At 39.5% G+C, this 17271-nt stretch overlaps 1 protein-coding gene across 1 annotated transcript in view; it reads left to right on the plus strand.

Annotated features, from left to right (window-relative positions):
• The window catches only part of GRXCR1 (glutaredoxin, cysteine rich 1), a 43114-nt gene that overhangs the window by 17400 nt on the left and 8443 nt on the right, over positions 1-17271 (plus strand). The window contains exon 3 of the mRNA XM_009884960.1: positions 14385-14624. Within this exon, the coding sequence (XP_009883262.1) occupies positions 14385-14624 (240 nt within the window). The remainder of the gene's footprint in view (positions 1-14384; positions 14625-17271) is intronic.

Raw genomic sequence — 17271 nt, forward strand, 5'->3', positions numbered from 1 at the left:
CTTAGATTTGTATAATTAATATTAACATTCTTTTCATGACCCATCTGTGATCCATCGTTTCAGTTCTCTGGTCTTCCACACTATTTACAGATGTAGCTTTAGGCAGGCAGATGCTATGCAGCTCAAGCCATACATTTTTAATTTACTGATGGCAGCATTTCTTTAGGTGACATGAAGTAGACTTTTTTTTTTTTTTTTCTCTCTTACATTAATTAGTTTCTGTTTGCAAGGTACTTTGGAGTAGTAACAGTGACCTGCCAATTCACCTGTTCTCTAACTTCATGTTGTATTAGTAGACACAGAAAATTGATAGGAATGATAAATTGTGAATCTACCATTTTTATTTTCACATTTTGTTTGACTTGCCAGTTTTCCAGACTTTTAAAAATAGCGGTATCTTTCTCATGTCAAAGGCATATGGCATAAACTGTTATGCTACTGTTCTGTGAGCAAAGTCTTCAGAAAACTGTCTCGAGGTAAACAACTGCAAACAGCAGACAGCCCTTTTCCTTTCCTTTCTCGTTGATGTAATACACTCATAAACCTTTACTGGAATAATTTAAAAGCTATGTCCACTTAGTTTTGCATAGATCAGTCATGCTACTGGAGCCCAAATGAGTCTAATATGCAATGAAAGTTCAGGCCAAAATTTACACCTAAATTAAAAGACTGCCAAATGGTCACATGATTCACACAACAGCATGATGTTGTACATTTTTGTAGACATCAAAACTGTATTCAGGCCTGTCACAACACAAGCCACATCTGCCAGAGATAATATTCTTCTTGAAGAAGTGGGAATTTTCAGTTTGACCACTGCTATGCCACCATGCTTCACAGCTAGCGTGCTTTCTGTGGACTGGGTGTGGATTTTAGTGCAAATTATTTACACATGGTCAAATACCTCAATACTATAGGAAATACTTTGTATCTGATGATTTTTAAAGGAGTTAACTTACATCAAGCAGTGCAGTAGGTGAGACAAAACTATGATGAGTGGATACTGTGATTAAATGGGTAAAACAAAAGAGGTTATTGGTGGGGGAAGCAAAAGTCCTCCTCTTTTCTGAGACTGTGAAGATAGCCAAAGTGTCTTTGGAGAAACGTCTCTGAGTAAATTTGATAGAATGAAATTATGTAGCATCCTTGCCAAGCTATTCTGTAGAGGTATTCGAAAAGATGAAGCTAACCGAGAGCCAGAAGAACTAGTGGAAGCCTAGATCATGGCAAATGAGACTGGCTGGGTTGTAGCTACTGAGATAAAGTAAATAGTTTGCAGAAAATCTCAAGTGGTAGTTACACAAGGTCTGTGACTATGTGGGATAGGCTGGAGAAGAATAAAGTAGGAACACTGGTATTGTAGAGGGAATTCAGGAGGTAAAAGAAATACTTGTGGAGAAAAGTTATCACCGAGCTTATCTATGTGGTGCTGGAGAAGGCTTCCTGCTGTCTGGATTCACAGACATATCTTGGAGGGAAATGGAAGAGCTGTGATTGTGAGAGTTTGGAATGTTGTTTTGGAGCCTGAAAAGCTGGTATGATGGCTGTGGAGATCCTCTGCAATTTTAAGTACCCTGTATTTTCATTGTTTATCAAGATGATTAGGTAAATGTGTTCACTTGGATTCACAGAATTCCTCAACAAACTTACTAGAGAGGGAAGTGATACTTTTCATTCATCACATTTCAGGCATAAACTGCAACAAATACACAGTTTTGGAGGTTTGGGTTCAGTCTCTTCCTGGCTTATGGCACTAGTTTGAACGAGAAAAGCACAGTTCATTTGAAATGGTGGCATTATGCATGCTCCAGGGCAAGGCATGGCAGTGATCTTCTTACAGGATAAGGTATATGTGACATTTTCAGTGAGTAAGATGTCCAGAAACCTGGGAACTGTGTTCACCACAAATGCTCCTAGGTTTGGTTTGGGGACGTCTATCTGCTTAGTGGTGTGAGTCTTCTGGTGGGCTTCTGTCCCATTTTGGCTGATTCATTATACACTCAGCCCTACTGAAAGGTACTAAGGAGGCACCGGCTACTTCTGAGCTGGCACCATGGAAATCTCTAGCTCCCAGCCATTCTTGCAGCACAGGCTTGTAATTTTGACCTTACGTAAATCTTAGGAAAAGATAAGGGCTGCACTTAAATCAGCCCTTCAGTAGCTGCCAGAAATGTCAAGTGTGGCAGTGAAGCACTCTGTCTTGAAAGAATAAAGCAGAAAGTGAGAGGCAGGAGAAGAAAGGGTTCCTCATGCTGGACACGTTGGTGGAAATATGAAACTCTCTTGAAGGCCTGGGGAAAAATGGGTGTTAAAGTCCTGAGAGATTACTTTGACCTGGAAGAGAGATGAAGAGCAATTGGGCTCGCCGGAGGGGAAGGGAAGCTTAGTCTCTAATGTGGTCAGTTCTCTGAAGTAAAGATAAATTAAAAAGGAATAGAGAAACATGAGTTTTCAATTATAGCTTGAATTCAGAAGGTTTGGCAAGGCCAGATGAATGAGAGGAAATAGTTGTTTTTACATTGTACTGCAACAACACCAATTGGTGATCAACTTTAAGAATAATCTTTTTGTTCATTTTGATTGCAACTTAAAAATACCTATATTTTAGCCAAATCTATGGACAATTTTCATCCTAACTTTGTTTTGGCCAGAAGAACAAACTCTAGCATAGTTTTCCACCCGAACTTCCGTCCTGACCACAAGGAAGCCTGAAGTTTTGCAAAATTTTTGCAGTTTTTACCATTGAGTATTCCTGAATTTAGCTCCTCATCTATATCTGACTGGCACAGTCTACTTCTTAAGACGTGGTATTAGAATTTAATAAGTGTTTCTAATTAACATTTATTTTATGCAGTCAAAGTCCTGAGAAGCAAATCAGAGAGCTTATATCTCCTTAACACTGTAACACAGTTTTGCAGAAGTATAGGTTTGAATTTCCTGATCCAGTGATTACATCAAAGAAAGAGAAATTGTTTATACCGCCACTCAGATTGTTCAGCTGAAAGCCATTTATCAAACACAGCAGATAATCAAACATTAGTAAAACTAGCTTATAACTCTCCTACAAAACTGTACCTGTAGAAAACAATTGTTTCCCGGGTTGGATGCCAGGTTACAGCACTCTACAGTTAGTCTTTCAACATAGAGTAGGTGCAGAGGGGAAATACAGAATAACCCATTGCTAAAGAGAATTCATTGTTAGGTGCTGACTGAAGTCTGCATGTCGTATTCTGTATAGTTTAAGGCAGGTATTAAGCATGTTTGTATTAAATATACTGTAAAACAGCTATGAAAAGTAAAAACTACTTATCAGAAACAGTAGCATTTCCCCTCCAAAATAATGAGTTTGTTGTGCTGGAATGAAAAAGTCTTACAGGTTAGTGTTGTTCATCGTCTCAAAAGAGCCATTTTGCAAATACTGTGTTTATCAGTAAAGTAATCCCAGCACTTTTCCTCTTGTGTAGGGAGTCTTGTTACTCTAAAATGAATTGATAAAGGAAGAGGAGGGTAATAGATGAACAGGCTGTTTGATGGGCAACATCAGAGCAATTTTAAACTTTCTTTACTCTCCCCTTTCCTGATCAGTTCGTTTCAGAGCTGACATTACAGTTATTGAACTAACAGACGAAAGAACAAGACTGGACTGTGCCGTGGCCCTGCCACTGAAGGCTGAGAAGCAATCAAGCTCTCAGTGAAGATGAAGATCAGTATCAGAAAAAGCAAGTGTACTGCCCATGCAGTTTGAGGCTTGTCACCTGACAAGCAAACATTGTATTTAGTAAAATCCATAAACTGGGAAACTCCCATGGAACTTTATTCAAGTGAATCTTCACTGATGTGTGCTCAAGAAACTGAGGACCAGAAGCTATAAAATCACTCTGTGAAATTTATTTCCAGTCAACCTTGTTAGTGAAAAATATTTTCCCTTTACGTAGTGTATTCTAGGAAATATTACAGTTTCATTCACTTTATATGGTGAACGCCTTGTGAATGGCAGAGCATTCTCTCCTTCATGTTTACTTTTGCAGGGCTGAATCTTGGTTATTGATTTGGACTGGCTAAAAACCTCCAAATGCATCTGTATCATTAGTCAAACTAATTGATATAAAATAATAATCCTAGAATAATGCTTTCTTATAATGGTTGATATATTCAAAGAAACTAAAGCAATGGGACAACACCCAAATCCCAATTTTAGGTACTCCTTAGTCGAGGAAACTTTTGGCTCCAGAGTCATATTTTGTAGGTGAGATCATAATAAAGCTGAAAGATGGTGTGTCAGGTTTCAACTCTTTGTTTTGGTGTAAGCTCCCACAGCACACTTTGCAAGTGAAGTGGAAAGTTATCATGTGCCTTGCTGAAACTTGGTTTAGCTATTTCTTCACTGCTGCCTTAAAATTGCACTGGGGGTTTCCTGCTGTAAACGGCAAAGAACTGAATCTGTCTGTCCTGAAAAATAATCGGACACTATTTCTGCATGGTGATTGTGTTGGCTGATGAAAATTTTCTGAAATCAGGTGCTCTGGCTCGTGCTGTTAGGAAAACTGTACTGTTCTGAATTATGTGTCAGATTTTTCTGATATGAATGGATTCATAATGGTTTTGTTTGTACTGGTAGTGGAAGTTTCAAAGTTATTGGCAGTCCAAATTCATACAGGCCAACTGTAAAAAGACTACCCATGGGATGATTTGTTTGGCTATAATATTTTATTGCTATTTGCCTTGTGCTTCCTACCACTGTATTTTTATTGGTGTCCTTATAAGTCTGATGAGAGGGGAAGAAGATGATAGCAAGTGTAGTTACAGAGATCTCTGCAACAATGAAGGGTTTTTAAATAATGAAATAAAAAAATTCAGTAACGTCAATTAAGTTAGAGATATCCATGAATTGGTTCTTATGACCATCACTGGATTATCTGAGGAAAAATTTTTAACTGCATTTAAGGACAGTGTAACAACGTTTTCTCAATTAACACTGTAATTATGTTTCACTCATAAGCAACATTTTACGCAGTTACATTAATAGATACAGAAACAGTTTTTAATTGGGAGCGTGTTATTTGAAGGCTTTTCGCAACACACCAGGATTATGTTTGAGGGCTTTGCATAGAAATTGAAAAAGGGAAACCACATTTTGGCAATTTTGCAATATCTGTTGTTTCCAGGACAATATTTTGGCCATCGTTACTCCTTGCTGTAATAATGTCTCCCATTACTCTCCATGAATAGATGCAATTGGCTGTTCCAATAAAAGGGATATGAGATATTAAACTTTTCTGAGATGTAGTTTGATCCTCTAAATGCTTACATTTTATCATCTATAAAATACGTTATTGTGCTGGTGACGTAGCGTAAGATACTTCAGGGATCACAAATACCCTACCATTTCTGTTAAGTCACTATATTTTCTTTGGAATGAAAGAAATGGAAGATGAGATCTACTTACTTGACTGTGACGGTAAGGTATAGAAGATAGAAACACTCAACTAGTGTAAACAGCTCAACTATCACCTATCTTAACCTACACCCCGTAAGCCACACCACCAAAAGGAGCTTCAGCAATGTTATAGAACAGTCTTGGTGCAACTTGTCTGGCTTCAGGGCTCTTCTGCTGAATACAGGAGTAGTTCAAAGAACTGCACAATGTGAGAGGAGGTTGCTGGACAGTCTTTTTTTCAATGAACTTCTACTGTCCCATGCAAACTGCTGAGGACAAAATTATTTTCTGTAGCTCTTGCTTCTTCCCTTTCAGGCTTTGTGGGCAGTATCCTTGTGAAGCAAAGAAATGCTTCTCCTTTCTTAAAACCCTATTTAACATAGCCAAGGGTCTTCCCAGAGACTCTCTTTTTCTCTGGGAAGATTTCTCTTGGAGATGTGGAATTGGTAAGTACGAAGAGAGAGAAATAAGGAGGAAGGAAGCAAAAGAAAGAAACAAACATTATATCACCGTGTTGTTTCTTTCTGGGAGAACTGCAGACCAGGTTACACTTACTCACAGGATTATCTTTTGCTTCTGATTTTCAAAGGTTTAATATATTCTTATCATATACAGAATGGCGTAAATAAACTAATAAGAGAATACTGATAGACCTTCCAAAGTTTGATAAATAAAATCCAATTAGGCATGGACAGATATGGGTCTTCTTTCTACTAATTTGAACACTGTAATGAATACTGCCCTGGCCGACTCCCACACTATCGCTCTGCCGTGTTGAACAGGAGCCGCTTTTTTCCCCCAGAGTCAGTGCCACTGCTGTAGCTGGCACTTTGACTCTGGAAAGTCTACAGAGGCATCAGGGTCTAGCAGAGACCACGAACCCTGGGGAGATAACCCGTTCTCTTATCTGAGCTTGGGTCACCTGAGGGCAGGCTGTAGCCTGGCTGTATGGATGTGCACTGGAGGAACGGTAATAAGGACATTGGGAGGTGACCTCAGTCGTAATCTGTGTACCTTCTGAACCTGCCAATAGCTGAAGCATTGCAAAGAGCAGGGAGAGGCAGGGTCATGCCCTGTGCTCATTTACGGTGGTATTGCAAGTATTTTTTCTGCTTTGAAATGAAAACACTTTGACCTCCCTCAAACAGCGGTCTGTGCCAGAAGATTTGTGGGAAAGACTCCAGGGTCAGAAAAAAAAAAAAAAGGTATGGTGTTATATTGTATTAAGGAACAGAAAGGGTCACAACACCCATATACATGGTGTTAGAGGATGGACAGCCCTCCTTTTATTTTTTTTTTTAAAGTATTTACTCAAGTGATTTTAGGATGAAAGGAACAGTATAAATATCACATGCAATATTATTATTACTTCTGCCATTTTCACTGACATCCCCAAAACTGATGTATGGCCTGAAAAGTACAAATGAATTGCAGACATATATAAATATACTATACCAATATCTTAGGTATAATATCTATTTTACGCAGCAGACGTTGAACAATTTTGAAGATGCCAACCTTAAGGAAGTGAAACTGTGGTATTTTACAGTCAGCAACTTGTGGTGGGTGTGTAGATAAGAGAGACGACAGTCGTCCAGCAGTTAGAAGATCAAAAAATTCACGTTCGTGCTGGATCACGGCCTTTCTGTGACCATGTCCTCAGAGTTGAAACTGAAACAGGAAAAAATGAGATGCTTCATGCCCTGTGTTGGGGTGCTCAGTCAGGCAGAGGAGCCTGTGATCTTGTACAGCTTTTGGAAATGAATGTATTCCTAGGGCTGCTGTTTGTGGGGGAGGCAAGTGCCAGAATACAGGCAGCCAAAAGGCACACAGGTATTTGTGCTGTTTTAAAAGCTGAATCAGTGACCGGACTGCTTTCTTGGGGAAAGCAAAACTAGTATCTGTATTTGGGAGTGCTCCAGACTCTCTGGCTACCTTGTTGAGGAGTGCAGCTCTTGATGCCCTCACTCGTAAATTGGAATTGATAGACCTTCCCAGCTTGCTAACGATAACTGATGATGATAACTGGTGATATCGTTTCACTGTCCCAACGACACAGGGTCACAGACTCCAAGTCCTACAGTTATGGTTCCTGTAATTACAGAAACTAGGTAAGAAAAAGTGTAGTGTTCTCGAAGTGCTCTGTTTGAGAGGAGGTCAGTGCATGTTTTGACTTGAGTATATGACTTGCACTATTGCAGAAATTTAGTCTTTATTCTACTGAGCTGTACTAAAAACCACAGTTTTCTGAACTTAATAAAGTTCAAGTTCTAAATTTTCCTGAATATTGATATAGTGCCAGGTCCCTGAAGACAATGCAAACAGGACTACAGCCTTAACGTAATAAAGCACTTAAGAGCGTGCTTAAATTTAAATTTAAGTGTGCACTGTGCTTTGCCGTGGGAGAGCCCGTGGAGGGTTGGAACTGCAAACAGCGAAGGGGAAGGGAGAGTGCATGCCGCGGCAGGGGACCGCTTGCAATTCCTCTTGTACACATAACCAGAGCTTACCTGCTGAAGAAAAACTGAACTTTGGTCAATGAGATCTGTCGGTTGGAAGAGGTCTTCTGGCCAGCGAATCAATTCTTTCTGAAAAACCTTTAATTTGAAGCAGGCAACCAACAATGACCGACAGAAAGGGCTTGTTGACAACTCCATTAGCATTGTACTATATAGTTGTGATGGCAAATATTATAGTTTTCACTAGGACACAGTCCTTCCAGACCTTTACTTTGAGGGTTTTAAGGCACTGGCACAGGTTGCCCAGAGAGGTTGTGGCTGCCCCATCCCTGGAGGTGTTCAAGGCCAGGCTGGACGTGGCCTTGGGCAACCTGGTCTAGTCAGAGGTGTCCCTGCCCATGGCAGGGAGGTTGGAACTCGATGATCTTTAAGGTCCTTTCCAACCTAAACCATTCTGTGATTCTATGATTCTATGATTCCATCACCAGCCATCCCATTCAAAGACTGTTACTCATTTTTATCTAAATAGTGACATGATGAAAAAAAAGCTATACATTTTGGAAAACATGTATATTCTGTTGAAATGTCATATAGAAAAAAAAAAACTGAAACATTTTGGTGATAACTTTTTACTTTAAAATAAGGTTTTCAGAAAGAATACTTTACATTTAGTATATGTTCTTTTAAAACTCAAAAGCTAGTGAAAACTTTTCAACCTTGTAGAAATGAAATGTTTAAATTGATTATTTTTTTTCTGCAGAATTTCTTCCACAAGAAAGTGGTAGCTGTTTCTTTTCCCTTCTGTTTCTGACTGAAAAATAAAACCAAAAAGTCCAAAAGAGGTTGTGGTCAGAAAATCAGTGTTAGACTATAATTCCTCTTGCCACTCAGTTATTGATACTAATTCAAGCTATAAGCTATATAATACCAATTATGAAGTGAGCAGCCTAATTAAAAACTTGTAGGTATGCAAGCATACATAAGTGTATATATATACACACCCATATATGCATACATACTTATATATATACTAACTTTCTCTTGCTCAACATTTTCTTTACATTGTGAATGTTGCATTTACTCACTGAAGCATCTCTGGCACAGGGTTTGTAAGGCGCTCTATGTTCCTGCCTCAGCCGACTTAGCGACAGCAGATACTTCTGCCAGTCTGATGGTTTCTAATTACAAAGCCAAGAGGTGCATATTTCAGTAGCACGCTCTGAGATGTTGAAAGATGATATTCTGAGGCAGAGAAGGGCATATCAGCAATTGATTTAGGTCACAGAAGCAATTCACTACCGCATGAATAACATTAGTTGAGTGTTATATCCAAACACAGTAAAAACCTTTAAAAATCTCCTATGTGATAAAGGTTGGCATTAACATTTCAGCTTTTGCCAAAGTACTATAGCAGCCCATTAATCTTAGCAGAAAAATATTCTGCTTTTGCTAGAATACAGTCGCTCATATAATGCATATAATGCAAGCATAGAGTGGGTTTGGTGTGGGTTTTTGGTTTTTGTTGGTTTGGGTTTGTTTTTTTTTTTTTTTTTTGTTACTTTGTTAAAAGAACCAGGTATAAATTTGTGGGTGATGCCACCATTGAAATAAATTATATATGGATATGAATGTAAATATCTATTCTTTTCACACCAATGAGGTTAAAACACGTCTTTATGCCTTCTATCCAGAGAGAGGATTAAAAAAAAATAAAATCCCATGACTACTTTTGTAGTGTTGCTGTCATAGTTTTCATTTGCAACCACATAAAAATGAGGTTAACAGCATGAATATTCCTTTTACTGCCAGGCTTGTCTGTTCACTTGCTTGCAGATGCAGTCATATACAAAGGTTTTCAGAAAGCAAATGTTACCACTGTTTTCGGAACAATTGCTTTGTGCCCCAAGGCTCACAGGTGGTCCTTAAACCACAGGTAGAAATGCATTGGCTTGGACTGCTTCCTCTGCTCTGAATTTGGCCAGCTCTTAGCTGTGCTGGAAAAAAAATCCACATTATGAGTTTTGTTCCAAAGATAAAGAGCCACTCAAAGTCAGCAAGGCAGGCATAAAGATGTCATAAAAGGTATTAAAGAAAATCTATAGCCTTGGGAAAGCAATTCATGACAAATATGCTGAGGAAATAATCCAGTATTACTATTCAATAATTCATTTTATAAATTCCCCTCACGAATAGGAGTGTGAGTGGTATCTGGTCAGGCTGGGGGCACTGGTCAGGGCCAGGGTAGCTATGGGACCAGTAGAGAAACATGAACTCTCTTTGCTGCTACTTCAGCTGCGGCTGGATCCAGAAGCCAGGGATAAGATACAGTGGGGAAGGTCTGAACCCAGAGATGTCTGTGGGAGTTTCATGGCTTACACATTTAACTGTCTGTCAGAAGCACCATGGAAACACCTGACTGTTATACAATATTTTCAGAGCTACTGAGAAATCTGTTACTATTGTCATAGTAGCTGCTATATAGAAAAGGTGAATTCTCAAACACTATTTTATGAGTATGATTCCCAAATATTTCCTATTTCCACAGCTCCAGTAATATACAGGGTATTTTTTAAAATACCCCAAAATAATGAAGCAACTTGGACATTAGCAAGTTCTGTAATATATTTGTTGTATACTTTCACTGGCTACCAGGATTTCTATTAAAAAAGGTTCAAGATGTCATATTTCAGTGACCGTCTGTCTGTTTTACCATTTATTTTGTTTTGTTTCACTGTCTGTCTTTTTTTCATGTTTTTTTCATGCTTTTGTTTCTACATTTAGTTTGTACTACTTTTCCTTCGTCAGCATCCTGACATTTTGGTGTTTGGTTTATTATCTATTTTTGGTTATTTCGTTTTTTTCAGCCCTTTTTTCAGTTCCCTGCATTCCTCCATTTTGTTGCTCATCTGCTTACTCTCTTAAGCCTTCCCTTTTTCATCAGCAATTTCTTCCTCTGTTCTGTGGTCGCTCTTGATACTAAGATCATGTATTTAGCCTCAGAGGATGACATCCCTCATGATGTTTGCAGAAGACTTGCTCAATTAATGATTACATTTAGTTGCAAACACGTCAGATGGATGCCCGTGCGGTGGCAGAGGGAGAGGTTTCCCCTGGTTGTACACCGAAGTGTAACTAACTCCTCTTTTCTGAAAGCCCCGATCCACCTTGTAGAAAAGTCTGGGAAAAGACTGATTTGTTCAAGACAGGTGCAAAATAAGAAAGATCTTCTGTTTTTCTCGTCTTCAATGAACAGGATTGCACCGGTGCAAAACCTGCTTTTTCTTTCTGGACTGAGAAAAAAAGGGCAGCTGTTCCCGAGTCACCGGGAGCGGTGTCTGTGCCATGAAGTGATGCGGGTCACGCTGCGCCTGGTGCTGCCCACTTGAAGCTCCCAAGCGAAATGCAAGCTCTTCAGGCTGATGCAGTAAAACAGATATTGCCTTTGAACCCTTTGGGAGATGATAGCACTCTGCTGTTAACCTAAAACCTGTAAATGATGTAGAGGATCATTACTAAAGCAAATTTATCTCCCTCTGAAACCTTAAGTCCCTTCCTTGGCAGTCTTTCTACACGGACACCTTCTTTGAAGCACACTCTTGGCCCATGTGCCTGAAGTTTTCTGAATCTGACAGAAAAGTTGCCACCTTGGGCCAAATGATTTCCCTGAGCTTCAGGTTTCGATGAGAATCCCGCTTACAGGAAGGGCGAGAAAGCAATCAATGTAAGTTGTTCCAAATCTTTTGGTTTGTCCATCTGGCCAGCTTCCACAGCCCAAGTAATTTTTTCATGCCCATTAACCAGAGAATTACTTTCTTTTTATCTTCAGCTAAAATTTTATGTGCATTTGTTATACAAGACAACTCTAATTTGAAATTTGTTTTGCAAAATTGTAAAAGTTCATTTTCTAAAAAGTCTTTCTATTAATTTGTTGACATTGTTGTCATTCATTATGTTTTTGCCACAGTTCCAACCCAGGAAGGAAAAGCCCAGTGTACAAACATTATTCTGCTGATTTACTTCAAGAGCGTATTCTAGTCACTAAATATTGCAGGCTGTAGTCATTGAACTGGGTAGCGAAATAGGAATTAACATAGATCGCCATCAAGAAAAAACATGTAAATCGTAACTGTCTTTACACCTATTTTTAATTTCCAGTGTGCTTCAAGACAGGTGACAGGGAGGATTTTCCCTGGTGTGATAAAGTCTTGCCAAGGACAAGTTCTGCGTGTTTGTAGCACAGAAAACGAGATGTTCACGAAAGTTTCCCTGAAAACAAATTTGGTCAATACCCTTGATAGTTCTGTGCAGGGCAAACAAGGGTATATCTGTGCTACCACATAAGGAAAAAATAAAGGAATAAACATAAAAGTGACTCTGCGTGCACACTTTCCACTTGATATCTTTCCAGATCACTTTACAACTTTCCATTTTCCCGTCTCTTCAGCTGCTTATTTGTATGCTGTAGGGACACCACAGTCCTGATGCTTCACTAGATAATGACTGTCTGTATCTCTGCTGCCAGCCGCTGATGTCTGGGAACAAAGAGCATTAAAGATTAGAGCTATGAAGGAACAAGAATTTCCATCTTGGTGAATAGTTTTCCACTTCAAAATGTATTTTCACTCCAAAGAGGAGAAAACAATGAGTATGTGAAATCATCTTTTGAAGAAATATTTTAGGAACTCCGTTTGGTTACTTCTGAAAAGGATGAACTCCTCTTCCTTCCAGCAACCCATGCATGGTTACTAAAATATTTGGCAGTGTTTATGTGGAGTACTTGTCTTGTAAGTAGAGGAAAAGCTAATCCTCTCACTTGGAATGTGCGAAAATATGCTGGAGAAGAGTCAATGCTGCAGTAGCGGTATAACAGATTTTCAACCTAGAAAACAGGCTGGAGGAAAGTAGTTCACTTTTTATAACATTTGTTCCTAAAATTGAATTTCTGACATCCGTTCGAAGAGAAATAAATACTGACCTATCGCAACATGCTTCCTTCCCAGAACAGGAGACGGACAATTGATAAATGACAAATGTTTGCAATTATACTTCCGATGATCTAGAAGTGATCTGTAAAATGCAAGTGTTTTTCCTGAGAACTCTTCACTGTACTTTGAACCTTGTAAGCACCTTTCCAAGCAGAATATGCTTTTCACAATGACTATTTTTTTTTGCGTTTACATAGTAAGATAAATCATGACTTCATTATTTGGCAAAATCTGCAATGGCATCTACCCAACTTTACAACTTTGCTCTTATAGCTATTACATGACATACTTCAAAAATTACCTATTTGCCCATCAAAATCAATTTTCCATAGATTGCATGTTACAGGTGGTTTTGCCTATTTTTTTCTAACTTGTGGTTTTACTCCTGGAATACTACTGAAGTGAATAAATATCATTTGCTGAATATAATGGATAATTCAAAAAGCTTGGAAATGCCTTACCACCCTTCAAAAAAGCTAGGATTTTAGCTGTTTATCTGAACATAATACCTTTGTTTAAAGCAATGATTCTCAGGTTTTTTGAAAATGTACCACTCTCTTGGACAAACTAATCCCTGTAGTATTTACCCTCCCTAATCATTTTCACCCCCGGAAAGGAAAGGTGTGGCATAAATGTTTACATATGAAGAAGTGGGGTAAAAAGTAAAATCTGGATTTTAGTATGAAACTTATTACAGCCAAGGGAACTGCCTCCGCTAGCTGCACTGGGCTTTGAATTGGACACTGAATGCACACAAAATGTACTTTTTTATTGTTGGTTGGACGTCAGAGCAATTTGATGTGAATCCCCATGTCATGGACACATGTTCGTCAAGGACACACCTAAAGTACTCTAAGATAGTGTTGGCTCATGGACATGATGGAGTTTAGCTTAGGCTCTTGCCCTTGCTTAAGGGAGGCTGTCAACAACACCTGAGCCAGCAAGTTTAGACTTAGTCTGGGCACCACCAGACCGTGTTTGTGCAAAAACCACAAGTCACTGTTATGACAGAATCAGACATTTCTAAAAACAGTGGGGTCAGGGCAGTCCTACATTCACATTGCTACTGCAGCTTTGAAGAATTTTAATAGATGAGAGGGGATTAATCCATGACATTTTGTTTTACTGCTTGGAGAAGGAGGGGTGGCTCTGTGTACAGGACAACGGCAAAAGGGTGATGACTTATTCACATTCAAAAACCTCCCAGGATCCTAAATATATCTGTTTCTTGAAAATGTTGGCTTGATTCTCCATCTCCAAAGCTTTAAAAAAAAAAATAAATAGAGTAGCACCTTACTTAGATAAACAGCTTAAATTGCCTTAAACTGATGATTGCAAGAACTTGATTCCTCCTCTTTCATCTCTACATTTGAAAAAAGTACAGTGTTGGATTGTGTTTTCAAGATGCATGTTTTTGCTTAAATAATATTTTAAATGAAATTTCTCAATACTTGGAAGCTATTAACATTTTATTTCATGTAATTGGATTTTTTTTTTTTTCAGGTATCAACAATGCCAGAGTTTGGCCGCATAATAATTTATACCACCAGCCTTCGTGTGGTGAGAACCACTTTTGAAAGATGCGAACTGGTTAGAAAGATCTTTCAAAATCACAGAGTTAAATTTGAAGAAAAAAACATTGCTCTGAACAGTGATTACGGAAAAGAACTAGAAGAAAGATGCAGGAGAGTCTGTGAAGTTCCCTCACTCCCTGTTGTGTTTATTGACGGCCATTATCTTGGGGTAAGTAAAGCCTGAGCCTATCTTTTATTCCTCAGTCTGGAAGAAGAGATGAAAATCTCGATGAATGAGAAGCAGGGTTTTCAGAAAATTGTTTGCAATGCTTGAAGGATGGGAACAATCAAAGACAGAGGTCACTGTGGTATGTGCAGCGCAGATCCACTCTGATAGGTTTGATCTGAAGATGCAAAAGATAACAGAGGAGAGACTATCAAGAGGGGAATAAGATGCAGTGATACATTCTAAGCTATCCTGTGTTTCTCAAAAACAGCTTATCTTTGTAGGAGAAACCATGAAAATCTGGAGAAATGGATTTTTTTTCCTCATGGGAACCTGTATGTATGATTGATCCAGGAAGATGAACACACATAGCATAAACCTGTCATTTTGTAATATCTGTGTTGAATATGAAACTAAGAGCTTAGGGTGGCAGACCTTAAACACACATTGAATTTTACATGATGCAGTCTGTATCAGGCATCTGTAATCCACTGAACATTGTTTTAGGTACAGAATTGGTTAATACTTAAATTTAGAAAAGCCTAGCAGTAAAAGGGGGAGAAAACCAGCCCAACTCTGCCCTGTTGCAACACATGAATTCCAAATGGAAAACTATAATCCAAATTTGTACTCTTGTACTCGGTGTCTAAAAGCCTGTTGGCATTTGAAATCACCTTTTCATTAAGGCCAGCCTGTACTTTCGAAATGTATTTCTCAGACACTGAAAAAATCAGAGTTTAAAAAAAAAAAAGATTCTGGAAAGTGGCACAAAGAAAACAGCTTGAGAGCTCAGAGAAGGTATTTGTCTTGAACAGTAAAGAACTAGCAATTAGCACGAACAGTGAGACTGTGATTTGTGAAGGCAAACTATATTTAAACACAGTGGGGTTACTGTGTTTGTATTGCTTAACACTTTCATTTTCACAAAAGATTTAAGTAACCAACTGAAATGTAATCAACAATTCGGGCATAATTGATATTGGGCCTGTGTGAACACTCTGATACCCTTTCTTCCCTTTCTCCCCTTTCTCCCCATCCCCTTCCCAGCTCTTGGACTGCGCTGCTCCAGGAGGGTTCCCCGAGCGCTCTAACAAATGCGTTTGCTGGCACAGGGCTCGCCAAACCACTGCAGCACCGGCACAATTGCCTGTGTGCAGAATATCAGCAGAGGGCGAATTTTATATCCTAGCAGTGAATGCTTTTATCAAAGACCTCAGTTGGAGAGTTCTCCTGCCGCAGAAGTGCTTCATTCAAAAGCAGCTCAAAATTCAACAGGATTCAGACTAAGATTCGCTCACCTAATTATCATGTTAAAAATAAAAGTAGTGAGTTATGACTGAGCCCAAGAAAATCTCAGTCCGTGTGTGATCAATTTCTCAAAAGAATTCAGTTAAAATACTGAAATGGATTGAATAAATTATTTGCTCAGCTCTAGGTGAAGCCTGGTACGGTCACGTTGGTGTGATGGATGGCCCATCAATTCACTGCTGCTTTTTTCTTTTTTTAACAAGATTGTGGGAACCTTGTCTTTTAACAGAGGAGCAACAGTGTAACAAGCAAGACAACTGCATTAAAACTATTTAAGTATTGTGTGAGATACTTTGGAGAGCTATAGAAAGGAAGACAAGTGAATTAGGAAGCTGGCTGTCTGTGGGAGAGACAAATTTAGCTGTCTGACCACCTGCTGACAGGTACTCAGCACGTTTTTCACCTGCAGGTAAAAAAATGAAGAAAGAATTAGGTGTTCTGGTCTGCAGCCATTTATTACAGCACGGCAACTCCATTCACATTGTTTAACGCAAGAAAAAAAAAAATCTGCAAAAAAAGGAACAAAATCAGACTTGGGGTGTGTTTTCTTTCTTCTTCTTTTTTTTTTTTTTTTTTTTTTTTTTTTAAATTGATGAGGCACACCATGGTTAAACGGAGCAGACTTCCGCTCCAGGAGAAGATTAGAGTTATTCTACATAACAGCGATACTATTTGTGGAGACTCTGCTTTGCGGGCAGAGAGCGGTGCAGGAGATGCCAGTTCTGCTCCTGGGGAGGGTAACATCGCAGCCAGCCAGCACGGTGGCAGTCCCTTGCTCTGCCAGTGTGGATGTCCCTCACCTGTGCCCTCAGAGGAGGTTTCTGTGCTCCGTGGCTCTCCACTGATTGCCACCATACGGGGTGGCACCGCTGCTTTGGATCCGTTGCTACAGCATCACTCTCTGATGTGCTTTAGTTGGGGTGAACCAGGATGGGAAAGCCACGTTCAGCATGAGCAGAGCATCCCTGCGGCTGGCAGGGCGGTGGGAAGGGAGAGCCCCAGGGCCAACCTGTCACCTGCGCTGGCAAGGGACATACGCCCACACACTGCGCTCGGTAAATGTGACAAAACCCCATCACTTTATGGCAGCTTCAATCCCTTTGTCTTAATATGGCTTCATAAGAGAGGTTGGTGTGCATTCATTTAGGAAGGGAAATAAGGAGGGGGAAGCACTGGGCATATCGAGAGGGTCTGGCAACGAAGTAGTCACCCCCCAGCCGTGTCAGTGCCTGCTGGATGTGGCACCTTAAGAAGACAATGCATCAGTGACTCCGAAGGCAGTAAGTTGGCTGGAGCCTGTGCTGGGCTTGTGTTTCATTAAAATGCAATTGAGAACTAATTA

Source organism: Charadrius vociferus, unplaced genomic scaffold, assembly GCF_000708025.1.
Source record: "Charadrius vociferus isolate BGI_N301 unplaced genomic scaffold, ASM70802v2 scaffold134, whole genome shotgun sequence".
In the NCBI taxonomy this organism is placed as follows: Eukaryota; Metazoa; Chordata; class Aves; order Charadriiformes; family Charadriidae; genus Charadrius; species Charadrius vociferus.